The sequence below is a fragment of the Tursiops truncatus genome, chromosome 3, assembly GCF_011762595.2.
Source record: "Tursiops truncatus isolate mTurTru1 chromosome 3, mTurTru1.mat.Y, whole genome shotgun sequence".
Lineage (NCBI taxonomy): Eukaryota > Metazoa > Chordata > Mammalia > Artiodactyla > Delphinidae > Tursiops > Tursiops truncatus.
Window position 1 is genome coordinate 11,704,287 of NC_047036.1, and position 25,463 is coordinate 11,729,749.

Consider the following 25,463-nt stretch of genomic DNA (forward strand, 5'->3'; position numbering starts at 1 on the left):
GTCACTTGTAGTGGTCCGGAATGAAGCGACGTTGGAGGCCATGGCCTTAGAAACCCCAAGGTCTCCTGCAATTAACAATTACGGGGAATGTAAAGAATACAGCGCTGTAGGGTAACTGCCACTGAGCAAGGTAACTGCACCGGGGAAAGGAGATTCCCAGACCCTTGGAAATTAGTGAATCCTGCTCTGAGCTGGCAAAGCATGCCATGGTGGGCCACCAGTCAAAGCAGGGGAGTCTGGGGTTAGTGATAAATGGTGTTTGACTCCAAGTCTCTCTCCAGTGGACCCAGTGGATACACAGACTCATCCTGTGAGCCAATGGACAACTGAACTCATCCAGTGGTTGCTTCCACAATGCCTAAGTGTATCATCGGAACAGACATCCTTGGCAAATGACAGAACCCTCCATTTTTCCAGGTATAGATCCTCCCGGAACATCCTCTCCCACTGAAAACAGAAAGCGGTGCACTGTCAGAGCTGTGACAGGTGCAGGTGGCAATCCCCGCCGCAAACCCTTCCAATCCTCCTCTTCTACCAGTACCTGTCTCAAGACAAACGACTTTGGAGCAGGGCTCCTCAGCCTTGGCACTCCTGCTATCTGGGGTGGATAAATCTTGTACTGTGGGACGGTTAGCAGCACCCCTGGCTTCTAGCCACTAGATGCCAGTAGCACACCCTCTCCAGTTGCGATGTTGTCTCCAGACATTACCAAATGCCCCCTGGGGGACAAAACTGCTCCTGGGTGAGAAGCTCTGAACAACACGAAATAAGCTTAATCAGAGATTGACTCTAATTACAGCTGCTGTTTCCAAAGATGATTTCTTGACCTAGAAAGGAGCACAAGTGTTGTTGAGCCTCTTTGGCTTTTGGAAGCGATATATCCCATATTGGGGGGCACTGCTCCTGCCATGGACATAGTAATGTATAACGCTTCCAGCTCTGAGTCGGGGCGCAGGGAGCCTAGAGCAAGACACGGCTCCATCTGGTGCAAGCCCCTCTGACCCTCTGACCCAGCTTGAAGCTCCTGGGGAAGATAGAATGCTGCATAGAGGCCTGGGAAGAAAATCATAGCAGAGGCCCCCTGCCCGCTTTGGAAATAACTCTTCTCTTCCTGAAACAGCTCCTAGCTTGCTACTGGGGCCGGTAGAAACTCCAAGTGCCATGGTACCTGAAATTCCCCTCATAAACCCAGTATTTTCTGATCCTTCAGGTCATAAATGTGGGCTTTTGCAATGACTGTCCACCAGATCCGGAAGGCACAGGTAAGTTCCGTGAGCAGGGAGCTCACATTCCCGGGGCAGCTACACCTGGGCACCTAGGCACCACCTCCTCTCTCACAACCCACACGTGGGGCCTCTTGGGGGGGCGGGCAGCATCGTGCAATGCTTCCGGTTTGCTCCTACGCTTAAACCGGAAAGGTGGAATCTTACAAGATCAATTTCCTCGCAGGACAGATTAGGAAACTGGTCCCTGGAGAAGTTCAGTCGCTTCCCCCAGATGAGGGAGGCAGGTGGTGACTGGCCAGGACGAGAACTCAGGGCTCCTTGTTTATGGTCTTTTTGCACATTTGAAGGTGAAGAGTTGGTCTAAGATTCTCTAGTTAAGAAGTGATTCTGCATCCTACCTCAGCCCTTTCCTTAATATTAACCATACCTAGAGAAAGAAAATCTAGCCATCTGCTGCATTTCATGACATTGTTAAGCTTCTAGAAAAACAGAGGGAGTTTCAACTACATTAACACAAAACCTTCTCATCCATCCAGCTCTGTTTCATTGCTCTATCCTTAGATGGTTTACCCAGCCTCCTCGAGTTTATAGGAATCTTTATTCATGTCCAAGCTAATCATAATCATCCTTGATTTGCTTAGAATTCACATAAGCGAGTGGAGTAGAATCATGACAATAATGCTTCGTGCAGGAAATTAAAGGTAAGCCATCTAGACTTTAAGAAATGAGTGCAATTAGAGTCAGTATCATTTGCTGAAATAACTTCATCACCTATGAAAAATAACATCTATAAGTTTCACACAAAATGTACTGGTCTGATTACATGAAATTTCATGGTATTTTCCCAAAAGGGTAATAATATTAAAATTCAAATGCATTTGGCTTCAATTCCTTAACCTTGAGCAGTAAGTCACTGAAATATTTTTAGGCTTCTCCACAAGATGGGGCTACTCTCCAAGCAATTCTGTTGCTAAGCCGTGTGGCATTTTGAAAATGTTTGATTATAAAGTGTCACTCACGCTAGCTGTCTTGAAAGGATGGCTCATTAACTGCAACTCTAGGAATCATTAATTAAGGTGAAGGGTAGGGATTTCCAGCACCATTTGAGGAGCTGTAACTCCTCAGCCTCTGCTTGTTCATGCAATTGTCTTCAAGTCCAGGCTTGCGTTCTACAGCCCCCAGTTCTCGACTTCACTAGGAAAGCCAGTGTGAAGGGCACTCTTCCATCTCTGCTCCCAGTGACCTTGCACCTCCTTATTCCCTGATCCCCTCCGAACAAAATGCCATGCCTTCACGCAGACTATGGACGCAAACAAAGCCAGTCTTGAGAAAGAGATGGACAAGAGTGAAGCAAACACCCCACGTGTGCAGAGATGAGAGTCCAGGGTACTTGCCAGTCCTGACTCTTGACCTTTTCTCAAATCCAGCCTCCTTTCTGCCCACACTGTGATTCCCCAGGGCAACCCTGGCCACTTGGGCTTTAACCCTTCCCTGCTTTCATTGGTTTAGGTTTTTGCAACCAAAAGGATCCTAATCTATGCACGATATCACCATTAGAAGGAATCTTACAGGAAGCATTTACTAAAAAATATATGAAAATCCATAACCAATATTTATTTAGTTCCTTGATGGGCTCCCGTGAGCAGAATCTGGGCTAAACACACTAAACAAGGTCACTGAGTCCCACACTTTCAAGCACCACCCCTCATCCGTTCAGCCTCACCTGTCTCTGAGGCCCTGGACCACCTGTTCTGGCCCAGCTGTGGCTTTGTATCCAACTCTGGGTGGGCGCTGACCACCTCTGCATACACACGGCCCACAACAGTTCTTGCTTCATTTCCAGACTGTATGCCCCTCACCTCCTGCCCAAGGTTTCCCTGTTGCCACAAGACACCTGGAATCTGCTTGTCACCCATGACGCATAACCAGAAGAAAAAGGGAATTAATTAACGTCGATGAAGCAAACGTTCACCAGTGGGAAAGTACAGCTCAAGGCAAGTTCTCCCTTCCCCCTCCTGCTGCATGGCCAGCCTCATGCTCCCAGCGGCCTCGTGGCGAAGAGTCCCACCAGACTGCTACCTGGAAGCATCCAGCTAAATAACACACCCTCCTATTGGTTTTCCCTCTTTCCCTACCTCATACCTCTCTCCCCACCTCACTCCTCTTTCCCCTCAACGCCTGCTTTCCTGGGACCGCACTCCTAACAAATCGGTAACACAAATCCATGCCCCGGCTCTGTTTTTTTAGGGAATTCATTCCAAGATGTTCTTGATTTAAATGAGGTCTATGGTCAAGTTAGAAGCTGAACATGGTAGAGACGAAAAATTCCTGGCTAGTTTTCTTTTCAGTAAGTGAAAATGCCATAGGATACTACAGTAACTGGACACGAGACATGAAGCAATTCATCCCCCTGTAAGTGGGTTCCACTGAGCGTTGCCGTAGTAACAGATCAGCAATCGATTTCCCACACAAGAGAATGAAGGGAAAGATCCTATTAGCAAATGAACTAAGTTTACTGCCTCGTTCTATACCAGATATGAGCGAATTTAATGAGATGCTTCAATGGGACTTCTCAAGTAATAACTACTTTGCCTGGAGAAAAATGAACACATCGTGATAAGCCTGTTACACAGAAACCAGAACTGAAAAAGGCCAGATTCAAGGAAGCCACTTCCTGGGCAGCCACTAGATGGAGAGCTTAACCATCCCTTGGATTCTTTACCAAAAAGAGACACTCCAGGCTTGGCTCTGCCCTTATTCTGGTTGTTAAGACTTTGCTATTTGACAAATAAAGATCTACTTGCAATAACCTGAGAATGTAAGAACTGTCTAAATTTAAAAAGTTGAGAATTGTTTTATTATAGATAATACAAAAGTAGGATAAGCATAGAGAACATTTTAGTTGTCCAGGGGCTGTATTTTTTTCCTGCTGCTCCATTAGCTTCCTACCCTTTGGCGGGAGGCATTATTATAGAGTTTGATGAGGGCTTTGGCTTTGTTTTACTTTACTTTGAAGGGGTATCGCTGTTTGCTGGGGGTTTTTTTTAATATTTTAATTTTATTGGAGTATAGTTGATCTACAATGTTGTTAGTTTCAGTTGTACAGCAAAATGATTCAGTTAAACATATACATGTATTCACTCTTTTTTAGATTCTTTTCTCACAGAGGTTATCACAGAATATTGAGTAGAGTTCCCTGTGCTATCCAGTAGGTCCTTGTTAGTCATCTATCTTATATTTTGTAGTGTGTGTGTGTTCATCCCAAGCTCCTGATTTATCCCTCCCCCTAACATTTCCCCTTTAGTAACCATAAGTTTGTTTTCGATACATATAAACCTGCTTCTATATTGTAAATAAGTTCATTTGTATTTTTTATTAGATTCCACGTATAAGTGATATCATATATTTGTCTTTCTCTTTCTGACTTACTTCCCTTAGTCTGATCATCTCTAGGTCCATTCATGCTGCTGCAAATGGCATTATTTCATTTCTTTTTATGGCTAATATTCCATTGTATATATATATATACCACATCTTCATCCATTAGGTGTTTGCTGTTTAAATAAGGTGTTTTGATAACCAAAAAATATCTCTTAAAGAGCATTTCTCAAATGAAGCCAGGGAAAATGGAGGCCTGAGAAGATAGAAAGTGCTGGGAGCAGGGGGTGCCAGTGGGTGGAGGATGTGATGCCTGCAGGTGGGAGCAGAGGCATAGGGATATTGTGATAACAACAGCATATGTATTTTTTTAATTATTAATGTGGGAAACAGTTTACGACAAAAATATTCCCAGCTTCATAATAAGAGATTCGTAAAATAACTTACTGTAGAGGTATACGATGGAATTCGACACATCCATGAGAAATCACGTTCAAGAGGCATTTTAGGGCTTCTCTGGTGGCGCAGTGGTTCAGCGTCTGCCTGCCGATGCAGGGGACACGGGTTCGTGCCCCGGTCTGGGAGGATCCCACATGCCGCAGAGCGGCTGGGCCCGTGAGCCATGGCCACTGAGCCTGCGCATCCGGTGCCTGTGCTCCGCAACGGGAGAGGCCCCAACAGTGAGAGGCCCGCGTACCACAAAAGAGGCATTTTAATGAAATTGAGATATGTTTATGATGTGTCATAAAATGAAAAGAAATAGGGCTCTGAAAGAGTATGAATCAATTTTTGTAAAAAAAAATTTAATTAGAAATAAATTACATATACATGTATGTGGGGGCAGAGGGAGAGACTATTGACAGTGATTACTTCTGAGACTGAGAGGTTGGCTTAATTATTTTTATGGGGTTTTTTTGCTTCTCTGTACTTCCTAGGTTTACCTCTGTCTTATTTTTATTTTAATTCCTAGCATTACTCTCTACCTGGCCCTGTTCTAAGCACTTTATAAATAACAACTCACCAGATCCTCACAACTTACTTATGAAGTAGTTAGTTACTTTCCCCATTTTTACAGGTTAAAACACTGATGCACAGGGAAGTCAAGTTACCTACTGGAGGCTACACAGCTAATGAGTGCTGGAGCTAGGATTCAGACCCAGGAAATCTGGCTCCAGATTCTCTGTTGTTAAACTAATTTTCAAAAGAAAGAGAGAGAGAGAGAGAGAGAGGATTAAAAAAAAAAAAAAAGGAAGGAAGCAAAGAAGAAAGGGAGGAAACTGTCTCAAGGGAACAATACACGTTTGCTTTAAAAAAAGAAAAATTAAAAACCATTTAATGCCTCTAAAATTTTATTTTTAAAAGAAATCTGTTTTTTTAACATCTTTATTGGAGTATAATTGCTTTACAATGTGTTAGTTTCTGCTGTATAACAAAGTGAATCTAAAAGGAAAAATATAAACTGAGAAAAACAGGTAACATTGAAGTGGCTAACTCTGAATAAATTCACTGCAGGAATTCAGAATCGTGCAAGTAAACTGTCTTAAACAAGAGGCTCTTCATTTTCTTTTCTGAATACTTCGTGCTGGCAGCTCCCCTCTCAGAGCACCACCAGCGTCCAGGGGCTCGATTTACCTCTCTACCCTAAACAAGTCTGGACCTTGCCTCTCCAGAGCATGCCTCAACCTGACCAGCACGAAAGTCATCATTTTTTTTTGGAACCATGTAAAAGAAAACTAACTTGTAAAACAGGGGGAAAAGGCATAATACCCAAGCTGAAACTATGTCAAACCTTAAATATGAGTTCACACTCTTTGTCTTCTTCAAGACCAGGTCTGAAAATGAACCAATGACATCTTGCCGCCAAAACCAACCAGCCAGTTGGGACCCTGCTCTGCTGGGCTCTGTGTAAGAAGGGAAAGCGCTCACTCGTCTGAACTGTTCCCTTTCCCCTAGATGCATGCTTATCATGGGCTTTGGAGGACCGGAAGGAAAAGGGGAGAGGCGGAGGTGGAGGGAAGGAAACGGGAGCACGAAGAATCCTGGAGGGATGAGGAAGAGGGTGAGAGAAAGGAGGGGAAGGAGAAGACAGAAAAGAGATGGGCAGGGTGCGGGAGCTCTTCGTTTTTCTACTACTGTGGTTGACATGGCGAGGAAGGGGTCACAGACATATGCTGAAACTCACAAAGCCTCAACACAAGAAGAGAACTATTTCTTTCTTATCCTCTGTCTCTAGGTGCAGACTTCAGGCAAATATCATCTGCAAAAAGTGGTGAATGGGTCCTTATCTCTAAAAACAGTCAGGATTAAATCTGGTAAAGAAGTTTGAGTGTTGGGGGTTCCCTGGTGGCGCAGTGGTTGAGAGTCCGCCTGCCGATGCAGGGGACACAGGTTCATGCCCCAGTCCGGGAAGATCCCACATGCTGCGGAGCGGCTGGGCCTGTGAGCCATGGCCGCTGAGCCTGCGCGTCCGGAGCCTGTGCTCCGCAACGGGAGAGGCCACAACAGTGAGAGGCCCGTATACCACGAAAAAAAAAAAAGAAGTTTGAGTGTTATGTGTAACAAGCATTCAGCAAAATCCTTTATTTCACCGCAATATCCTCCAGTACACAGAGCAGGAATTAACAGACTTTGTTAAAAAGTAATCCTACTATAAATAAAGCAAGTGCTGTTTAGGTGATGAAGACCCAAGCCCCAGAAGCTGCAAGGTAGCGTAACAAACCCCCAAGGAATGCCACAGATGTTCATTTGCCCATTCAGCTCACCCAGGTACCTAGCTTCCAGGAAACAGATATTTTTTAAGTAGTCAAGGATTAAGTTGTTTTCAAATAATTGTTCAAAGGAGCTCTCTACTCCACAGAACGAACGGTTTGTCTCGTCTGCATCCACCAAAGATTGGCTGGGTGGTGGTTGCTACTGGAGCTGCAGGAACAGGAATTGCTGAGCTAAACTAAGCAGTTGTGAAGAGCCTGGAATTCTCCAAAACCCCAATGTTCTGCACAAGATGACTGATTACCCCCACTCTCCCCCAGTGAACACACTACTCCCACCATGTCCATCAGACCTCAATCAGAAAAATCCACCCAGGGAATTCCCTGGCAGTCCAGTGGTTAGGACTCTGCACTTCCACTACAGGGGGCAACAGTTCAGTCCTTGGTCGGGGAACTAAGATTCCACAAGCCACAAGCCGTGCATCGAGACCAAAAATTAAAAATCCACCCAATTCCCAGATTACCCACAGAATTGCACATAGCACGTTTAAGAAATCCAGAGGAGGATGGAGATAAAGGTGAGAATGAAGGAAAACCCATGATATCTCTTTTCAGAATTTCTGTATCACTGGTTTTTTGGTTTTGTTTTTTAATTTTATATATTTATTTTTGGCTGCGTTGGGTCTTCGTTGCTGCACGCGGGCTTTCCCTAGTTGCAGTGAGCAGGGGCTACTCTTTGTTGTGGTGCGCGGGCTTCTCATTGCGGTGGCTTCTCTCGTTGCGGAGCACGGGCTCTAGGCACGTGGGCTTCAGTAGTTGTGGCTCGCAGGCTCTAAAGTGCAGGCTCAGTAGTTGTGGCGCATGGGCTTAGTTGCTCCGCAGCATGTGGGATCTTCCCGGACCAGGGATCGAACCCATGTCCCCTGCATTGGCAGGTGGATTCCCAACCACTGCACCACCAGGGAAGTTCTGTATCACTGTTTTAAAAGATCATTTGCACCTATCTTTGCTCTTAAGACTTTGTCCAAGACAGATGAATATTTAACCTAATCTCTTTATACTTACTCATTTACTGACCACGTGCTAGGCCCTGTTTTACTTCTTTGGTGCCAGTGGCCTTAAAACTTGACTTTAAACATCTATTTTGAAGAAATTCCACTGCAAGAATACATCTCTCTATCCTCTATCTGGGGGGATTCCCTTGTAATGGAGCTGGACTTACGTAACATACTTAATAAAGAACTGCCAAGTCATTGGTATTCCACGGCCATCTAATGTTATTTCCCAGTACTAAAAGGAGATCAAGAAGGTAAGAATACATTATTAGCCTTTTTTTTTGCAGTACGCGGGCCTCTCACTGTTGTAGCCTCTCCCGTTGCGGAGCACAGGCTCCGGACGCGCAGGCTCAGCGGCCATGGCTCACAGGCCCAGCCGCTCCGCGGCATGTGGGATCTTCCCGGACTGGGGCACGAACCTGTGTCCCCTGCATCGGCAGGCGGACTCTCAACCACTGCGCCACCAGGGAAGCCCTATTAGCCATTTTTAAATCTTTATGGTAAATTTAAAATATTAGCTCACTGGGCATATATTACTACATAGTTACCAAAACATAACTAAAACTCCCAGGATGAAACTTAACCAACCTCTCCTAAACCAACTGTCACTATGGAGGCCGCTGGGTAATGACCCAGTTACTTCTTCAGATGCCTTAATTATCCCAGAAACACCAAAGCTCTTTTTTGAGAAGTGGAAATCTATTTCTGTTATTCATTAACACCCTTAAAGTGTATATAAGCCAATGAGAGGGAAATGGGGAGTCACAAACAGAGGGCATGACTAAGGTCCTCAAATGAAGGGCCAGTGGGCGCCTACTTTTTTCCTTAGCGGTGTCTGTCTACACATGCTTAGATTTAAAATGGAAATCTAGAATTCTAACAAAGATAAAATTAGGTCCCAAAGTCATTATGGAGTTAATGAACCAATATAACCATGATGCAGGTGCTACAACAGGTTCCTAAAGAAGTTAAATATGCTGTGCTTTCATTACTCTAAATTTTCTCTTTAAGCAGGTGGAACATATTTTCAAGGTAAATGAAGGGACTGGGCGGGGTTTCTCATTTTTAAGCTTCTAGGTCTCCGTAAGCCTGGGAAAAGGATACTAAATACCCAAGCGTTCTGAGATGAATTTTCTCAGCAAAAAGAAAATCAAATATTCCACCCACTTTATTATCAACTGTGAAGGTAACAAAATAGAGATGACATAGAGTTGAGTCTCATGAAAAGACTACTCAGTTAATAAACCTTTATAATTGCCTAATCTACTCAGCATGGGGCTAGACACGGACAGACATAGGTGTTTCCCCTAATAGCATAAGGGCAAAAATAAAATGAATCCTATAGTCCATCCTCAAAAAAAAGTTTGAAAAGCATGAGCATGGCTACAGAAAGAGATTTGCTGCATGGGTGGTTCTGGAATCAGCTCTGCTAATTAACAGTCACACCCCCATGCAGTAAGGTACGCAGAAGCCAGCTGTGATGCCCTAGCCTCTTGAGGTCTAGATGAACCTGGCCGAGCACCCATTCCATGCCCTTTCCAAGACTTCAGTAGACCCCCAAGGTGCTGAAGGGCTCAAGATAACCCCAGCTCTGAGGTCCTTCCTCTCGGGGTCCAGATGTACAACGCAGCCCATTGCTCAAATTCTAGGAAACAACAAAGTAGCTTGTGAATAGAGCAGACCCCGTAGAGCAAGAGGGGGAAGACAGTTTCCCAGTGAACCCTGGGCATTCCCACTCTCAGGCTCTCTGCTCATCCCTCACCTGGGGGATTTTCCCATGACTCTTCCACTGCACTTGACCCAGCCCCCATCTGCAGGGATCCCCCAGCCTTCGTCCAGCCTCCATCTCTCCTCCACCCCTCACCCACCCAGACAGCGAGCCTGCTGTAAGCTCCTCTCCTGGGTTGTTCTGGCTTTGCCCTCAGGTCTCATCTCCTATCTCTAGTGACTTAAGAGTTTGTTTTTCCCAAACAAAGACAATTTCCTCCCTCAAAAGGAATTCCGCCATTGATATAATTAATTATGTACACAGGCCTTCCTGGAAAAGTACTATCATCCGTTCTGAAATGGTCGAAATAATAGTATACATTAAAGGTAGACCTTTAAAATCATGACTATAAGAAACTTCAGCAAAACAGTCATATCATGAAGAAAGACAGAAGAGTAGTATCCTGTCGTAAAATGACTCATTACGCATTACAAACATGAAAAGATACCTAACCCCAGACACAACAACTACGTATAATCAAAGTCTGCTATGACAGGGAAAATAAGCTTAACCATTCTTCATCATTACTAAAAGGAGTCACCATAGGGCTGACGGTCTTCGCCAGTTATAAACTTCAATGGAAGAGGAGTCGTAACCTAGTTGGAGAGCAAGGACCTCATTTGACAGCTCTTTGCCCAGCCCCGCCTCTTTGCTCCAAGACTGTTGCTGTCTGTCTGTTGCCCTTACCGCTTTGCCTGGAACATCTCTTCTCCCTGCATGGCTAGCTGTTCACCTCCTTAGGTTCACTTGGAACAGCTGTGCAGGTTCATTGTCACAATCCATCTTCAGCAGCATCTGTCCATCACACATGAGTGGCAGCGAACCCGTATCAATGCAGGTAGGCTGACCACATGCCAGGACCTCCCGGTCGCACGCTCGTCCTCAGACAAGACTTGGAGTGGCTGATGGAGGCCAATTTCAGGCTTTGCCCACACTGATTCCCCTGTGCTCTTCATGCATTCTGAGTAACCACATGCACTTTTTGCTGAGTCGGTTTTCATTTTAACTTGTTTAGGATTTTCAGCAGTGTTTGGCGTGTTTGCCTTCCCAATGAGATGGTTAAACCTTTTTGAGAACAAAGACCCGTACCTTCAGTTTCTTTTACGTCCGCCACATTGCCTTGTAGAGCACAGCACATGTAACGTGCTTTTTTCTTTAACTTCTTATTTTATATTGGAGTCTAGTTGATTAACAATGCTGTGTGAGTTTCAGGTGTGTAGCAAAGTGATTCAGTTATACATATACATGTATCCTTTTTCAAATTCTTTTCCCATTTAGGTTGTTACATAATATTGAGCAGAGTCACCTGTGCTATACAGTACGTTCATTTAACAAATGATGCCCGATGCCCGATGCCCCACCACCAAAGCCAGCCCGAGGGAAAACTGGGACAAAGGCAAAATTAGTCTTTAGCCCCTTCCTTCCTTCCTTCCTTCCACCTCCTCTCTCCTTCTCCCCTCCCATCCTCCACCAGAGCCAAGAGCTCCCAAGTAACCCATTACAGCACTTACTTAGGCCAGTGCGGGGTGGATCTCGATTTAGTGGGGTCTGAGGTTTACTCAAATGGGGGGTCCCACATTAAGAAAGAGAAAACAGAATTATAAACACAAAATTAGGCATTAAAGTGAATATTTACCTAGAAAGAAAAAATAAAATATAACAAATTACAAATTTTTTAAGGCTGGTAACACAAAAGCCAGGAAATAAATAACAGACTATTTGTACTAATTTCCTGGAAGACTTTTATGTCAAAATAGATATACATAGAGATAGACAGGGATATGGTTTTGGCCGAAAACTCTTAGATCTCCTCTTCTTACAACAACTTTGCAATGTCTCCTATAGAGTGAATACAAAGATAATTTAGCCCTTCCTCCAGCAGGGATGATTGAAATTTGTCTTTTATCAAGGAGAGACGGGGTACTCAAAACATGCAAGTTCCCAGACGGAGGTACTGGCTATGTACAGTTTACAGGTTTGTACCCTACAAACACAGGAATTCTGATCAACTCTAGTTTGCATAATTTCTATCATAAAGGAAAAAAATGTATACTGTGTTTACAATTATATTATTACATTATCAAGAACAGTCATGACAGAAGAGAATTTGCATTTTTGAACAGACGTTGATGAGACCCCAATCCTCTGCTTTCGGCACATTTGGTGATTAAGTGTTTTTCCTAGAGTAGCTTCTGGCGCATCCATTTCAAACCTGGTTTCTCCTCCATGGAGCCCATCCTTCCAAGCTGGGCACCACAGAACACCTTCACACTGAACATGACCCCAGCCCTGGACCTTTAGGTCATGAATCTGGCCAAGTGGACACAGCAGGAGGAATGCATGGCAGAGACAAATAGCAAAATATATTTGTGCTAGCTCTTTGATATATCCCCCCAAACATACAGGAAATGTTTTCTCAACTCAGCTTCCCCTTGCATCTTAAAAATGCCTGTTGCCATTCCAACTTCACCCAAGAACAGGGCAAGTTGAATGAAGGTGAAGTTAAAATGGAAGGGGACTTACTCAGTTCTTCACCAATGGCAGTTAAGATATCTTACTTCTGCAAATTGTACAAAAACGTACATCCATTGAACACATTCCTGGGTCCTCCCCGTGCAAGTGGGGGGCCTGAAACCTAACCTTCATTAGTTTCACTGTAAACCACTTCTAGACTATCCTCACTAAGCTGGGAAAATGAATAACATTTATTAAGTGCCTTCTCTCACACTGTATTTTACATTTACTAACTCATTTCATTCTAAACATTATCTTGTGAGGAAGGTAATATTTCCATTTTATAGATGAAAACATTGAGGTGCATAAAAGTTTCTCAGGGGACATCCAAAACAACTACTGCCATGACTGCTTCCAGCGAGGGAGCTAGTAGACAGGACTGGGATAAAGACATGCTTTAAATTGTTTATGTCATTTAAGGGTTTTTTTATTTTCCACGACTACTGACTACTTCTTAAATTTAAAACTATATATTTTAAGGAAAAAAATAAGAATTCATACTAAAAGGGAAATTACTAATAATAGATTGATGCATTTTATCACTGTTATGTGTTGAAGTGTGTCCCTCCCGAAAAAGGTATGTTGAAGTCCCCCAAGACCTCAGGATATGACCTTATTTGGATATAGGGTCCTTGCAAATTGTACCAAGTTAAGACCAGGTCATTGGGATGGGCCCTAGTCCAATAAAACTGGTGTGCTTATGAGAGGTGGGCATTCTTCCCATCGAGAGGTGGGGTCTCCGCCCTCAAAGTGAGGAGGGAGGAAGTTGTGACTGTTTGGACCACAGCAGAAGTAACTCCCGTGTTTAGGTCATCAAGGTGATGCCGCTTCTACCTTGGTCTCTGGAATTCTCCTCTTGTACGCTCGGCCACTATGAAAGCAGCCAGCTTCCCTGAGACCGCCTTGCTGTGAGGAAGCCGATGCAGAGAGACCGACCAGGCGGAGCTGGGTCTCAAACTAGCCGTGCCTGACCTAAGACACAGGAAGAGAGAGAGATGCCCGTCCAGTCCCTGCTACACCAGCGCCCCAAACGCCATAGGAGGGACCCTCAAGCCAGAGCCACCCAGCTGAGCCCAGTCCTGGCTTCCTGACCCACAGAAATTGGAAAAGATAATACGCTTGTTGCTATTTCAAGCCACGAAGTTTGGGGGTGACCTGATGTGCAGCATGATAACCAGGAGAACCTCCAACTTTCCAGAGCTTCCACTCTCATCTGAAAGGAAATGCTTCTCATATCGCTGCTCAGTGTCTATCTGAACATCATGTATTGTGAAGCAGGCATGTCAAATCCAAGTCAAGGTTCCTCCTGGCCCAGCCGGTCCTTATCTGAAAGGTAACAGCCACCTTTCTGCCAAGACGTCTCCTGAGTCCCCAACACAGCCCCTGACACTTGGTCGACCCTCTTCTGGGAAGGCTGCCAGCGTCGGGGATGACTGCTCCCTCTGGGCCAGGCCTTGCTTTGCTTCTTTGTAATGAGCAATAACATGGACACCCCAGGACACCAATGCATCACAAACTCTTAGTCTTTACCCAAATAAGCTAAACAATGTTCAGAAGTAGCCCACCCAGCTTTCAGCCCTCCAAGAGTAAGATTTTTTAATTTTTTCCAATGTCCAAGCAGTCCAAGGAAGTCTATGACCACTCCCTTGGGGACGGGTGCAGGAGGCTTCGCCCACATCCCACAGCCAAGCCCTGTTGGCCCAACCTGGAGGCTGCTTCGAGAAAGGAAGACATTCTGACTCTTCATGTTATCTCCCCTGGGGCAGAAATGTTGGCCCATGGGAACCCGATCATAATTCTACCACCCGACCTGGGGTAGGAGCAATGGCAGGCTTTCTCTAAATGGCCTTATTAAAATAGCATAACCTCTGGGCAGACATAAACTTTGTCAGGAATCTGACAAGCATCACATGTTCACCGTCCTTTCTCAATATGTATAATCCACCTCCTGCAAGACAGGCCCAAATCACTTACCCAAGTTACTCAAAACCAGGAGGCAGCAGTCACAATTTGTTCACGTCATCTGGTCCCCAAAGAAAAGGGGAGAATAATCATTAATTGTGTAGTGAGTGTTAGGGGAACTTCAAAATCATCAAGGGGAATTTGAGAAAAGGGTCCACAGGAAAGCCTGCGATACATACTGTAGGAGGGGAAGTAGGGGAAGGAAGGGAGGGAGGAAGGAGGAGAGAAGCAAGAAGAGATGAAGGAACAAAGTGAGGGGCAGGGGAGGAAAACTGGAGACAGAAAAGAAAGTCAAATTCCCCAGAGCCCTTCCACAGTACTCCAAACACAACAGGTACTTAAGGCAATGTGTTTTGAATTGAACCAAACTGCTCAAGTATCCTCTAATTCTCTTTCCTACCCCAGCCTGACTCTCAGAAGCATTTTCTCTGGAGAGGAGTTAATACGGAAAGAAAGCATTCATTCAGATTCTAACCAACAAACCGCCCATGGGACCTGGTGATGGGGTGGGCCTGGCCCTGAGGGGAGGGGACACCTGGATCCAGGCATCATCTTGAATGCTGACTCCCCCTCCCTGGTGGGCAGTTTACTCTCGAGCTGAAGCTCTTGATTTTTATTCATAAACAAGGTAAGGAACCAGCAGTTGTACCAGCCTTTTTCTGTGTGCTTGTTAAAAGTCAGGCTACAAAGAGTAAAGCCAAATGCAAACAGCAGAGAGGTATAAATAAACAGCCTTGGTGCTCAGTGCCAAGAAAGAGCTTAGCATGACTAAAAGAGAAAATGTAACAGGTAAACTTCCTCCTGACATTTCTCCTGCAGCGGGAACCAATTCCTCGAAATAGCGCTATTCATAGCAGCCTTTTTCTAATGCTATACTAGCCTCAGGCAAAGGAGATGAACAGCGGCTACTCTGCCCTCCCCAGGGAATTGACAGCTCCGCAACCGTCACATTTCCCAGCTGTAACAGTTTATATGTCTCAGTGTCCACTTGCTTTTATTTTTCCTAAATAATGTAACCACAGAAATCCATATTGAAACTGGGCAGGAACCTGTGGGGCCCTTCTGGGTACAAAAGACCCTCCGTGTCCCCCATTTCTTGTTTGTAGAAAAGGCTTTAGTCTCCTAGCCCTTCCCTGAGTTCCAAAGAGCAGACTTAAGCAGTTACTAATTAGGGAAGCGAGGGCATGCAGAAACAAAGGAAAAACAGTCAAGCAAGAAAAGTAATGACACCTAAAACAGAGTCCTGTCCCTCCTCAAGGGATATTCATAACCATCTGACACGTATCTTTGAATTGTTCTGCAGAAACTAAGGTGGAGGAGGATGGAGGATGGAGGATGGTGACTACAAGTGAAGGACGATGACTACATGCTGACCGCAAGCACGCGGATCCCAGACTGGTTGGAACCAGAAGGCTGATGATTCAGATTCCCTACACATCACCCTGTTACCTCACCGCCAACCAATCAGAAGAAAATCCATGAGCTGCATCCCTCACCCCAACTGTCGCCTTTAAAAACCCTCCCCTGAGGGGCTTCCCTGGTGGCGCAGTGGTTGAGAGTCCGCCTCCCGATGCAGGGGACGCGGGTTCGTGCCCCGGCCCGGGAAGATCCCACATGCCACGGAACGACTGGGCCCGTGAGCCATGGCCGCTGAGCCTGCGTGTCCGGAGCCTGCGCGTGCGGAGCCTGTGCTCCGCAACGGGAGAGGCCACAACAGTGAGAGGCCCGTGTACCGCCAAAAAAAAAAACCCTCCCCTGAAAGCCATCAGGGAGCATATATATATATATATATATTTAACAATATGTTTGCATTTTACTTAGGTATATAATTTAAATATATACCGATAATTTATATTTAAATATATATTTACAGATTTACCATATGTATATTCATTATGAAAAATTTTAAATAAAGGGAAAAAAAGAAAACTAAAATCCTCTTTAATGCCACCAGCCAGAGATCAATATTTTGGTATATGTCCTTTTAGTCTGTTTTCTATACATATTTACATACCTTTTTTTTTTTTTTTTTTTTTTTTTGCGGTACGCGGGCCTCTCACTGCTGTGGCCTCTCCCGTTGCGGAGCACAGGTTCCGGACGCGCAGGCTCAGAGGCCATGGCTCACGGGCCCAGCCGCTCCGCGGCATGTGGGATCTTCCCAGACCGGGGCACGAACCCGTGTCCCCTGCATCGGCAGGTGGACTCTCAACCACTGCGCCACCAGGGAAGCCCCATACCTTTTTTATTTTTATAAAATTGGAATGATATTGTTTTAGTGGCCTACTTTTTTCAGCCTTAAAGTGAGCATAATTAATAAAACATAAGAATATGCTATAAGGCTAATAGCCATATTTTTATATTCTTACAGGGTTAAACTTGATAAATTTATGTAAGATTATATAATATATGGATTTTAAATTAAGGAATACAAAAAAGACATTGGTTTATAGGTATTAACAGTTGCAATGCCATCTGTCATTTCAGGGTCTGTTTTTCTGGACAGAAAATGGGTAAAAGAGTCACTAAAAAGATTAAAGTGAACTAACGAGTATTTGTCTTCATGAAACACAAAGTAGATATACTGTAGATTCCAAGTGTTTATTGTAAGATCCGTTGGCCCCGGGTGAAAGGAGGCCAGCGGGGTAAGAGAAAACATCGACCAGTATGAGGTAGGAGAGGCATTGGGACATAATGACCTCACCTGTTCTGGGAATCAACAAGAGACTCTAACTTCCTGCCCAGAAAACAATGGGGCTGACGGGAAGGGAAAATGGGCTTACGCCCCACAACAGACCAACCAACACCTGGCCCTGCTGTATCCTCACCAAATAAGGAATTACCCTTTATAGCAAACCACCCCCTCCCCTTGCAAGCCGCCTTCTGCTTTTACCCCAATAAAAATCCCCCTCATCCAGTACTGGACGCGACTTCTCTGGCCCCTTTCTCTCGGACCAGTGAACCTCGCCCGGGAGCGCTCCCTAATAAAGCTCACTTGAAGCTTTCCTCTGTTTCGCGGTGCCGTTTGTTAAGATCCAACCTTACATTTATGTTATATGAAAATAAGATATTAATATGAGTCTACCATAGCAAGATGCTCACAAGAATAAAACAGGTAATTTTCTGCAAGGTAAATATCTACAGAGGGGAGGAAAACGTTGAAGTATTATATATACAAACTATATACATTGCTCTTAAGTCAGTAATACAATTTATGTTTATTAAATCATGACAGGATGCATATTTTATTGATTAGCATAATATATTCCTATAGTAATATAGCTATAGATAGTGTAAATGATAAAATGTATAATGTAGCCACAGAAATCTATATGGAAACTGAGTAGGACCTTGCCGGGCCCTCCTGCGTACAAAAGCCCCTCCGTGTCCCTAGTTTCTTGTTTGTAGGAAAAGCTTTAGTCTCCTAGACGTTCCCTGAATTCCAAAGAGCAGGAATCACTTTTGGAGATAAATGCAAAAACAAGTACCTGGATTTTTTTTTCCACCCCACAATATTCATTTAAGAGAGCGAGCAAAGCCAAATGAAGCGAACGCTGATTTAAATGCAGAGTTTTTTTCCGGCCCTTTCTCACCTGCTGTGCACTCAGGCAAAAGTAAAAGACACCAGGAAACTGCCCAATGGGGCTTCCTCTGCACCTCACCCCTCTCCCTCTCTCCAAGGAAACTAAACACTGGCTTTTGTCCAAACCCAAGGGCTAATGAGAGCTAGTTACAGCCAACAACTTCCCACAAGGGCTGCCTCCGCCACACCTGGACCTATTTGATGCTCGCTATGGGTCAAGGGTTGCTTGGGTCCACGACGCAGCACACTAGTGGCCTTTCCGCAGCAACTTGAAGATAAAGGGGAGACGTGGTCCCTGAACCTAGGCTTTTGTATTTTATGAGTGCCCTGGCATCCTGAGCAAAACACGCCAAACTCAAAACCCGACAACTCCAGCCCCTCAGGCTCACGAAGGCGCTTTCAGGACCCACGCCCTGAAGCTGAAGCCCGCAACCGAAGCCCGCGCCGCCCGTGCGCGGACCCCGTGGAGCCACGAGCACCCGGCAGCTGGGAGGCCGCGCATGTGCCGTGGCGGGGCGGGCCAAGCGTGGGAGCCGCGCGGAGCGAGCACGCACAGTACCAGCTTGTCCATGGCGCTGCCTTCCGGCGCTCCGCGGGGACACGCCACGGGTGGGGGCCAGCCGGCCCGCGCTGCTCCCCGGCGTCCGCTCGGACTGCTGCTCGCTCCGCTCACCGGGCTGTTTGCGGCTCGGGCGGTCGCCATGGCGACGAGCTTTGCTCCGCCTGGACCGGGTTCCCTCCTCCCTCTGTGCGTGCTCCAGCGCCTCCCCGGTCTCGGGGGTCCAGAGGCGCTTACGCCGCGGCGAGCTCGCCGCCGGCTCCCGGAGAGCGGAAATCCAGAGGTTTCGGCTGCCGAGCCCCAGATGCCATTTCTTGGCTGCTTTCCGTCCAGTTTCGGTTGGCTCTGAGCTGAATGTTCCTGCTAGCGTCAACCAAGTCCCCTTGTTTGGAGTGTCTCTTCTGAATGTTATGTTTCTAGCTTCAGGAAAAAATTTTTCAAAATGAGATTTAGAATGTTTCAACTTTAATTATTCGCACATCTTCCCACAGTCTTGACTCATACGTTGGTTCCTCTCGTTTTGTCCTTGTCAGGTATCTTCACAGATGATTCTTCAGCCTAAAACTCAGTGGAAATGTTTAACCTTGAGTTTTAACCTGGAGGTGACAATTTCCTAAATGCTGTCTATCTGTCAGAACAGTAGCTGCATTGGCATGTGTGAAGATTCCAGGAACTTTGCCCTTAAGGACTTTACAAAGGAGAATATAAATATTTTATCTCTGCAAATTGTTCTTTGTCAGTGGGACTAGGTCTGACCGTTAGAAATATGTTTGCCACATGTGTCCGTTTATAGCTCTAGGAGCCACATTTTTAACAAGTAAAAAGAAACAGGTGAAATTATTTTAGCAATGTTTCATTTAATCCTATATATCCAAAATATTATTTCAACATGTTAGCAATATAACAATTATTCGTGAGATACTTTAGATTCTTCTTATCAGCTGTAACCGAGCCGGACCCTATGGGGCCTTCCTGGGACAGGCCTTCCCCCATATCCTCTGCTTTAGCTCTTCTCTGAAGTACCTACGCAGCCGTATCTGGTGCACGTTTCCTGAGTTGTTTTGCAGATGTGAACCACGAACTTGCGTTAACTATACTACATCCTCAAATTTTTATGTGTATTTTACACGAACAGTAGGTTTCAGATCAGACCGGTCTCATTTCAAATGCTCAATAGTTAATATGACTGCTGGCTACGGTATTAAACAGTTCAAATCTACTAGACTATAAATTCTAGGGAGACCAGCTCCAAGTCTCCATGGGAGGGAGAAGATTGCTTCTGTTCATAAGGGCTACTAAATACCGATTAGCTCTTGAACAATAGTTCAAATTCTTACTAGGAAAAAAACCATGAAGCAGTACAAACTCTAAACACTCTTCAGAAACTAAGAAAATTTTAAACGACGTTTTTTGGTTCTAGGGAGTGTCATCATCCTGTTTCTCTCAGTAGCATATTGTCAGAGTTCGTTGTGCACCCAATAATCACCTTGGAAGATTTAAAACCAGGCCCTCAAGAAAAGAGTTATTCTTTTAACAGAGATGAAAACTCAGCTTGGCCAGGAAAGACAGCCCAGGAAAAGAGGGTGTCTGTAGTGGGTAGGTGTGAGAATGGGAAATGAGAGCTAACACTCTTCTAGGTCATGATTGTGAGTTAAATCATATCTTAAGACACCCTCTGAACTTGGCCATTATCACTATTATCACTATATTACAGTGGAGACAGAGAGTTCCCCAGGACCATAACCAGAAAGAGGTTGTGAGCCCTGAAACTTGACTCCATCTGGTGTTTAAGCTCTGGACTATACAGGCATCTCAGATACATTGCAGGTTCAATTCCAGGCCACTGCAATAAAGCAACTACTGCAATAAAGTGAGTCACATGAATTTTTTGGTTTCTCAGTGCATAGAAAATTCATGTCTATGCCATACTGTGGTCTATTAAATGTGCGATAGTATTATGTCCAAACAGTGTATACATACCTTAGTTTAAAAATACTTCATTGCTAAAATATGCTAACCATCATCTGAGCCTTCAGCCAGTTGTAATCTTTTTGCAATAATAACACCAAAGATCACCGGCCACAGATCACCCTAACAAATATAATAATGATGAAGAAGTCTGAAATATTTTGAGAATTACCAAAACGTGACACAGGGACACCAAGTGAGTAAAAGCTGTTGGAAAAATTGTGCTGTTAGATTTGCTCCACACAACGTTGCTATAAACCTTCACTTTGTAAAAAAAAAAAAAAAAAAAACCAAAAACGTACTATCTGCGAAGCCCGATAAAGCAAAGAGCAATAAAACAAGGTATGCCTGTGTTGAGGTGACAGAAGGTGAAGGTGAGGGGCTAGCAGGAGAGAGGGGCACCTCCAGAAATGATGACACACCAACACAAGTCTGGCTGATTTCAGAAAGAAAGCCAGAGCTAACACTTTCAAAACAGTCCTGTAGTTCCCTGGTCTGTACCATCTTAGGCAAAACTGTGAACTAGATATTTTTGTCTTTGGTCTTCTCTTCTTGCTAAAATTTCTTCTTTGCTTTCAGAGGGGTATACATTGTTCAGGACCCCCAAGCTAGAGCAGACCTCCTTGGGTCTGGCCTGAGTCCCAGACCTTCCCTAGCTATAGGGGTCCATAACTTCCTGCCTGGGGCACCACCCTCAGAGGATGCCCTTCTGGCTTCCTAATAGTCTAGATTAATCCCAGCAGTTAGTTGTTGCTGGGTAGATAGCTGTCTCAGCCCGTTCTCGCGCCCCTCCTGCACCTGTTCTCTTAGACTTGACCTTCTGGAGATGGAGTCAGCCCAGTGATAGGAACCTTGAGTGAGATGACAGGGTGGCAGGGAAGATGCTTGAGCCAGAGGACCCTGCAGGTTCCTTAGGTCCTGCCCTCTCTGACCATGGCTGGAAATAACCCCACCATTGAAGGAATTGGGCAAATCTGCTTTAAGGAAAATAATTCAATTCTTTTCCCTAAAAAATTTTAAAGTAAACCTCAAACTAAAATCCCCGCTTAAATTGGTCTTTTAACAAGAGATTTATCCTTGGTGCTTCTGTTGCCCAACACACAGTAGGTGTTCAAAAAATAGCTCTTGAATTTAAGAAAACCAAATGAATGAACATGTAGCAATTTATTTATTGTCCACCCACACAGAATCAAAGACACCAAGACTAATTACATAGAATCATGAAATTTCAGATCTGACAATAACTAATGTAGATCACAATTTTATTGTATAGAAAAGATTATCACTGTATGGAAAAGAAAACAAAGACCAACTTGTCAGAGGCCACAAAGCTGTGTAATAACTGAGACAGGACTAGAAACCAAGTCTCCTTTTTTGTACTGAGTTTTATAATCTATTTCAAGACTTAAAAATTATACAGTTTTTTCCTCCACGTGTGATTTTCAAAATCACAATGCTTTACAATGCTTTGTCAGCAATGTAGCATTCCACGAAATTGATTGTCACTAAAATGATATAATGGTAACTTCTAATTTAAAAAAAAAATGATTACTGGAGAGAATTTTGTTAACCATTTTACTTCCATAATTTAGAGGGGAAACTTTTGTTGCTGGTCACAAATTGTGGGCTAGCAAGCATCAACAGACAGTGAAGGAATTATTCACAAATGAATATTAAGTTGAATTATAGACTTGGCAGTGGAGGAAGTCACTGTTGGTTGGCTAACCCACACATTTTTCAGTCTCATTAAGAAGAATAAGATTGGCAAAGCAACATCTACCTCTCCTATATATGCAGGAAATGGCAAATATTTCCCAGGGTCCCTTGTAGTTATAGGTAGCTATGTGGCATGATTCTGGCTGGTGAACCATAAAAGTCAGTCTACTAGGGCCCCTGGGAATGCCTTTGCTTTCCTCAGGAAAGAGACGGATTCAGCTGTCCCCTTCACACCTTCTTGCAGTTGGAATGCAACCATGATTCCTGGAGCTGTTGCAATCAGCTACATTATGACTGTCTTAGTCATTTGGAGCTACTATAAAGAAGTATCATAGACTGGATAACTTATAAAAAACACAAACATTTCTCATAGTTCTAGGGGTTGGAAGTCCAAAATTAAGGTGCCAGCCTGGTCTGGTTCTGATGAGAGCTCTCTTCCAGATTACCAATGCTGACATCTCATTGTATCTTCACATGACAGAAATAGAGCTAGCTAACTCACTGGCCTCTTCTTATAAGGACACTAACCCCATTTATGAGGGCTCCACCCTCATGACCTAATGAAGTACCAAAGGCCCCACATTTTAATAACATCATATTAGGATTAGGGTTTCAACATATGAAATTTAGGGGGGACACAAACATTCAGTCCATTGTAATGACCATCAGGGAACAGCCCTTTGAATTACAAAAATGATAGCTTTAATGTCTTTGAGTCTGAACCAACAATAGCAACTGCCAATTCCAGACCACTTGTTAGATGGGAAATTAAAGCTTTGTACATGGTGTTTTCTGTTCCCTGCAACTGAAAGCATTCCTAAGTGATATGGCAACTGCCAACCATTAGATTTTTTGTGGGTCAGTTTTATTTTACAAACATGAATTATACATTGGACAGTCTCAGACTAGAGGTAACTTTCACCACTGTCCCAACCTGAGGCAAGGAGGAGTGGCAGAAGTGAAACAATCCATGAATAAAACCTCTAGCTGGTTTTATTCAGATCCTCCCAAATACAGCTGCTGGGCAGGTGGCATCTCTTTTACTCCACGACCACCACCGTCTCCCTTGGTGTCCAGAATCCCAACTCTGTTTTGCAGGCAGGGGTTAAAAGGGCTTACAAATACCCTTGGATACTGAAGCAGGGATAGCCTCCCTTTTGCTAAGATGAGCCAAGCAAAGCCTCCAGGCACAAGTGGGCATCAGTCCTGCTAGAAGTTGAGCAGGTGCCTGGAGGTGAGCCATCCTTTGGATGATGGTAATGAGAAGGGCTGCAGGCATGGCTCCTCTCCACAGGCATCATTCAGAGATGTTCCTATAAGGATCTGTGGGTGTTGGCCAAGCCACTCTCTGCAGATGCCTTTTTCCCCTCTGGTCCTCCATGGTCCATGAGGCCCAAGGGCACCATCCTCGGGTGCCCTCCAGCCATTTGGCTGCCCCACATGCTTCTTCCGGTCTCATCCAGCTCTGCTTCCGTGCTAGTAACAGCCAGGTGCTCCAGCACGACTGCTGCATGGAGTCTAGGCTGCTACATCCCTGCTAGCTTCCACAGAGGGGTGGTGCCCGAAGGCACTGTAGTGGGCATTTTTCCTCTTTGACCCCCATCCAATTCCCCTCCCTGTATTTGGAGAATTTCCCACCAAGCAGAGCTCTCTTTCCCATATAGAAGCCAAAAGTACCAAATATTCTCCCGACCTCCTCACCACTAGGGCACCAGCAGGTGACCCAGGCATGTGACCCAATCAATTGCATCAACCTTGGACTTGAACCAGGAGCTGATGACCCAAAGACGTGGGGCGGTGGAGAATGCATTCTGGTGGACAGTGTCAGCAACAACCCTGAGTAAATTTCCTAGCCAGCCGTGGCAGCAGTGGCCCCCTAAGCAGTGCATCCAGTCGTAGGTCAGGGAGGTAGCAGTATCATGAACAGGCTGGTTTTGTGGCAGGTGTTTGACCAGCTCCTGGCTGCTGCTGACAGATCCTCCGGGCCATTTTCCAAGCATCACTGTCCAACTTTCTCAGCTATTCTGAGCTGCCCAATTGTCCTTTTAATCCAGTCCTTTTTTCTTTTTCTTTTTCTTTTTTTTTTTTGCTTCAGTCCAGCAAACAAAAAATTTGCAACAGTAAATTTCTGTTGACTGCGATTGAGAGCCACGATTTTGACAGCTGCACATTTAACACTGCCCCATCCTCTAAGTCCTCTGAACAACATTAACGTGAGGCTGGTGTGTGCGTAATGACCTTTATTCAAGCTGGGAAATACTAATGAATAGAAGAATTACAGAAGGAAGGAAGGAAGGAGAGATTTAAAGTAACAGAAAATATAAATTTCTCAGACTTGGGGGGCCATTTTTTAAAAATCTTTATTGGAGTATAGTTGCTTTACAATGTTGTGTTACTTTGTGCTGTACAGCAAAGTGAATCAGCTATACGTATACATATATCCCCTCTTTTTTGGATTTCCTTCCCATTTAGGTCATCACAGAGCATTGAGTAGAGTTCCCTGTGCTATACAATAGGTTCTCATTAGTTACCTATTTTATACATAGCAGTGTATATATGTCAATCCCAATCTCCCAATTCATCCCACCCCTCCTTCCCCCTGGGGGGCCAATTTTAAAGAGTTAAGCTCTTCAAAGGGAGTTTCTTCCTAGGGAAAGAGGGAGCAGTTTGCAAGTTCCTAGCTTTCTTTACCAATTTCAAAGGTGTAACAGTCAGAGTTCTACCAGCGAAACTGAACCAGGAGAATAACACGTATATAAACACATGCGCACACATATGCACACACACACCACACAAGTGAACTATATACATTTACATATAAAGAGATCTATTTCAAGGAATTGGCTTCCACAGTTGTGAGGGCTGGCAGGCCTAAAATCCTTAGGGCAGGCTGGCAAGATCAGGCTGGAAACTCCTGGACTGGAGTGGAAGCCAAAGCCCACAGGCGACTCCCTCTTCCTCAGGGAAACCTCAGCTTTGCTCTAACAACCTTTCAACAATTATCAGTTGCTCAGCATCAATCTGATACA

The 25,463-nt window shown here is 44.7% G+C and overlaps 1 protein-coding gene across 1 annotated transcript in view; it reads right to left on the reverse strand.

Annotated features, from left to right (window-relative positions):
- Positions 1–19,167, reverse strand: part of DNAH5 (dynein axonemal heavy chain 5) — a 267,302-nt gene extending 248,135 nt beyond the window's left edge. The window contains exon 1 of the mRNA XM_033852761.2: positions 18,751–19,167. Coding sequence (XP_033708652.2) covers positions 18,751–18,894 — 144 coding nt within the window. The 5' untranslated portion in view covers positions 18,895–19,167. The remainder of the gene's footprint in view (positions 1–18,750) is intronic.
- Positions 19,168–25,463: the final 6,296 nt, after the last annotated feature.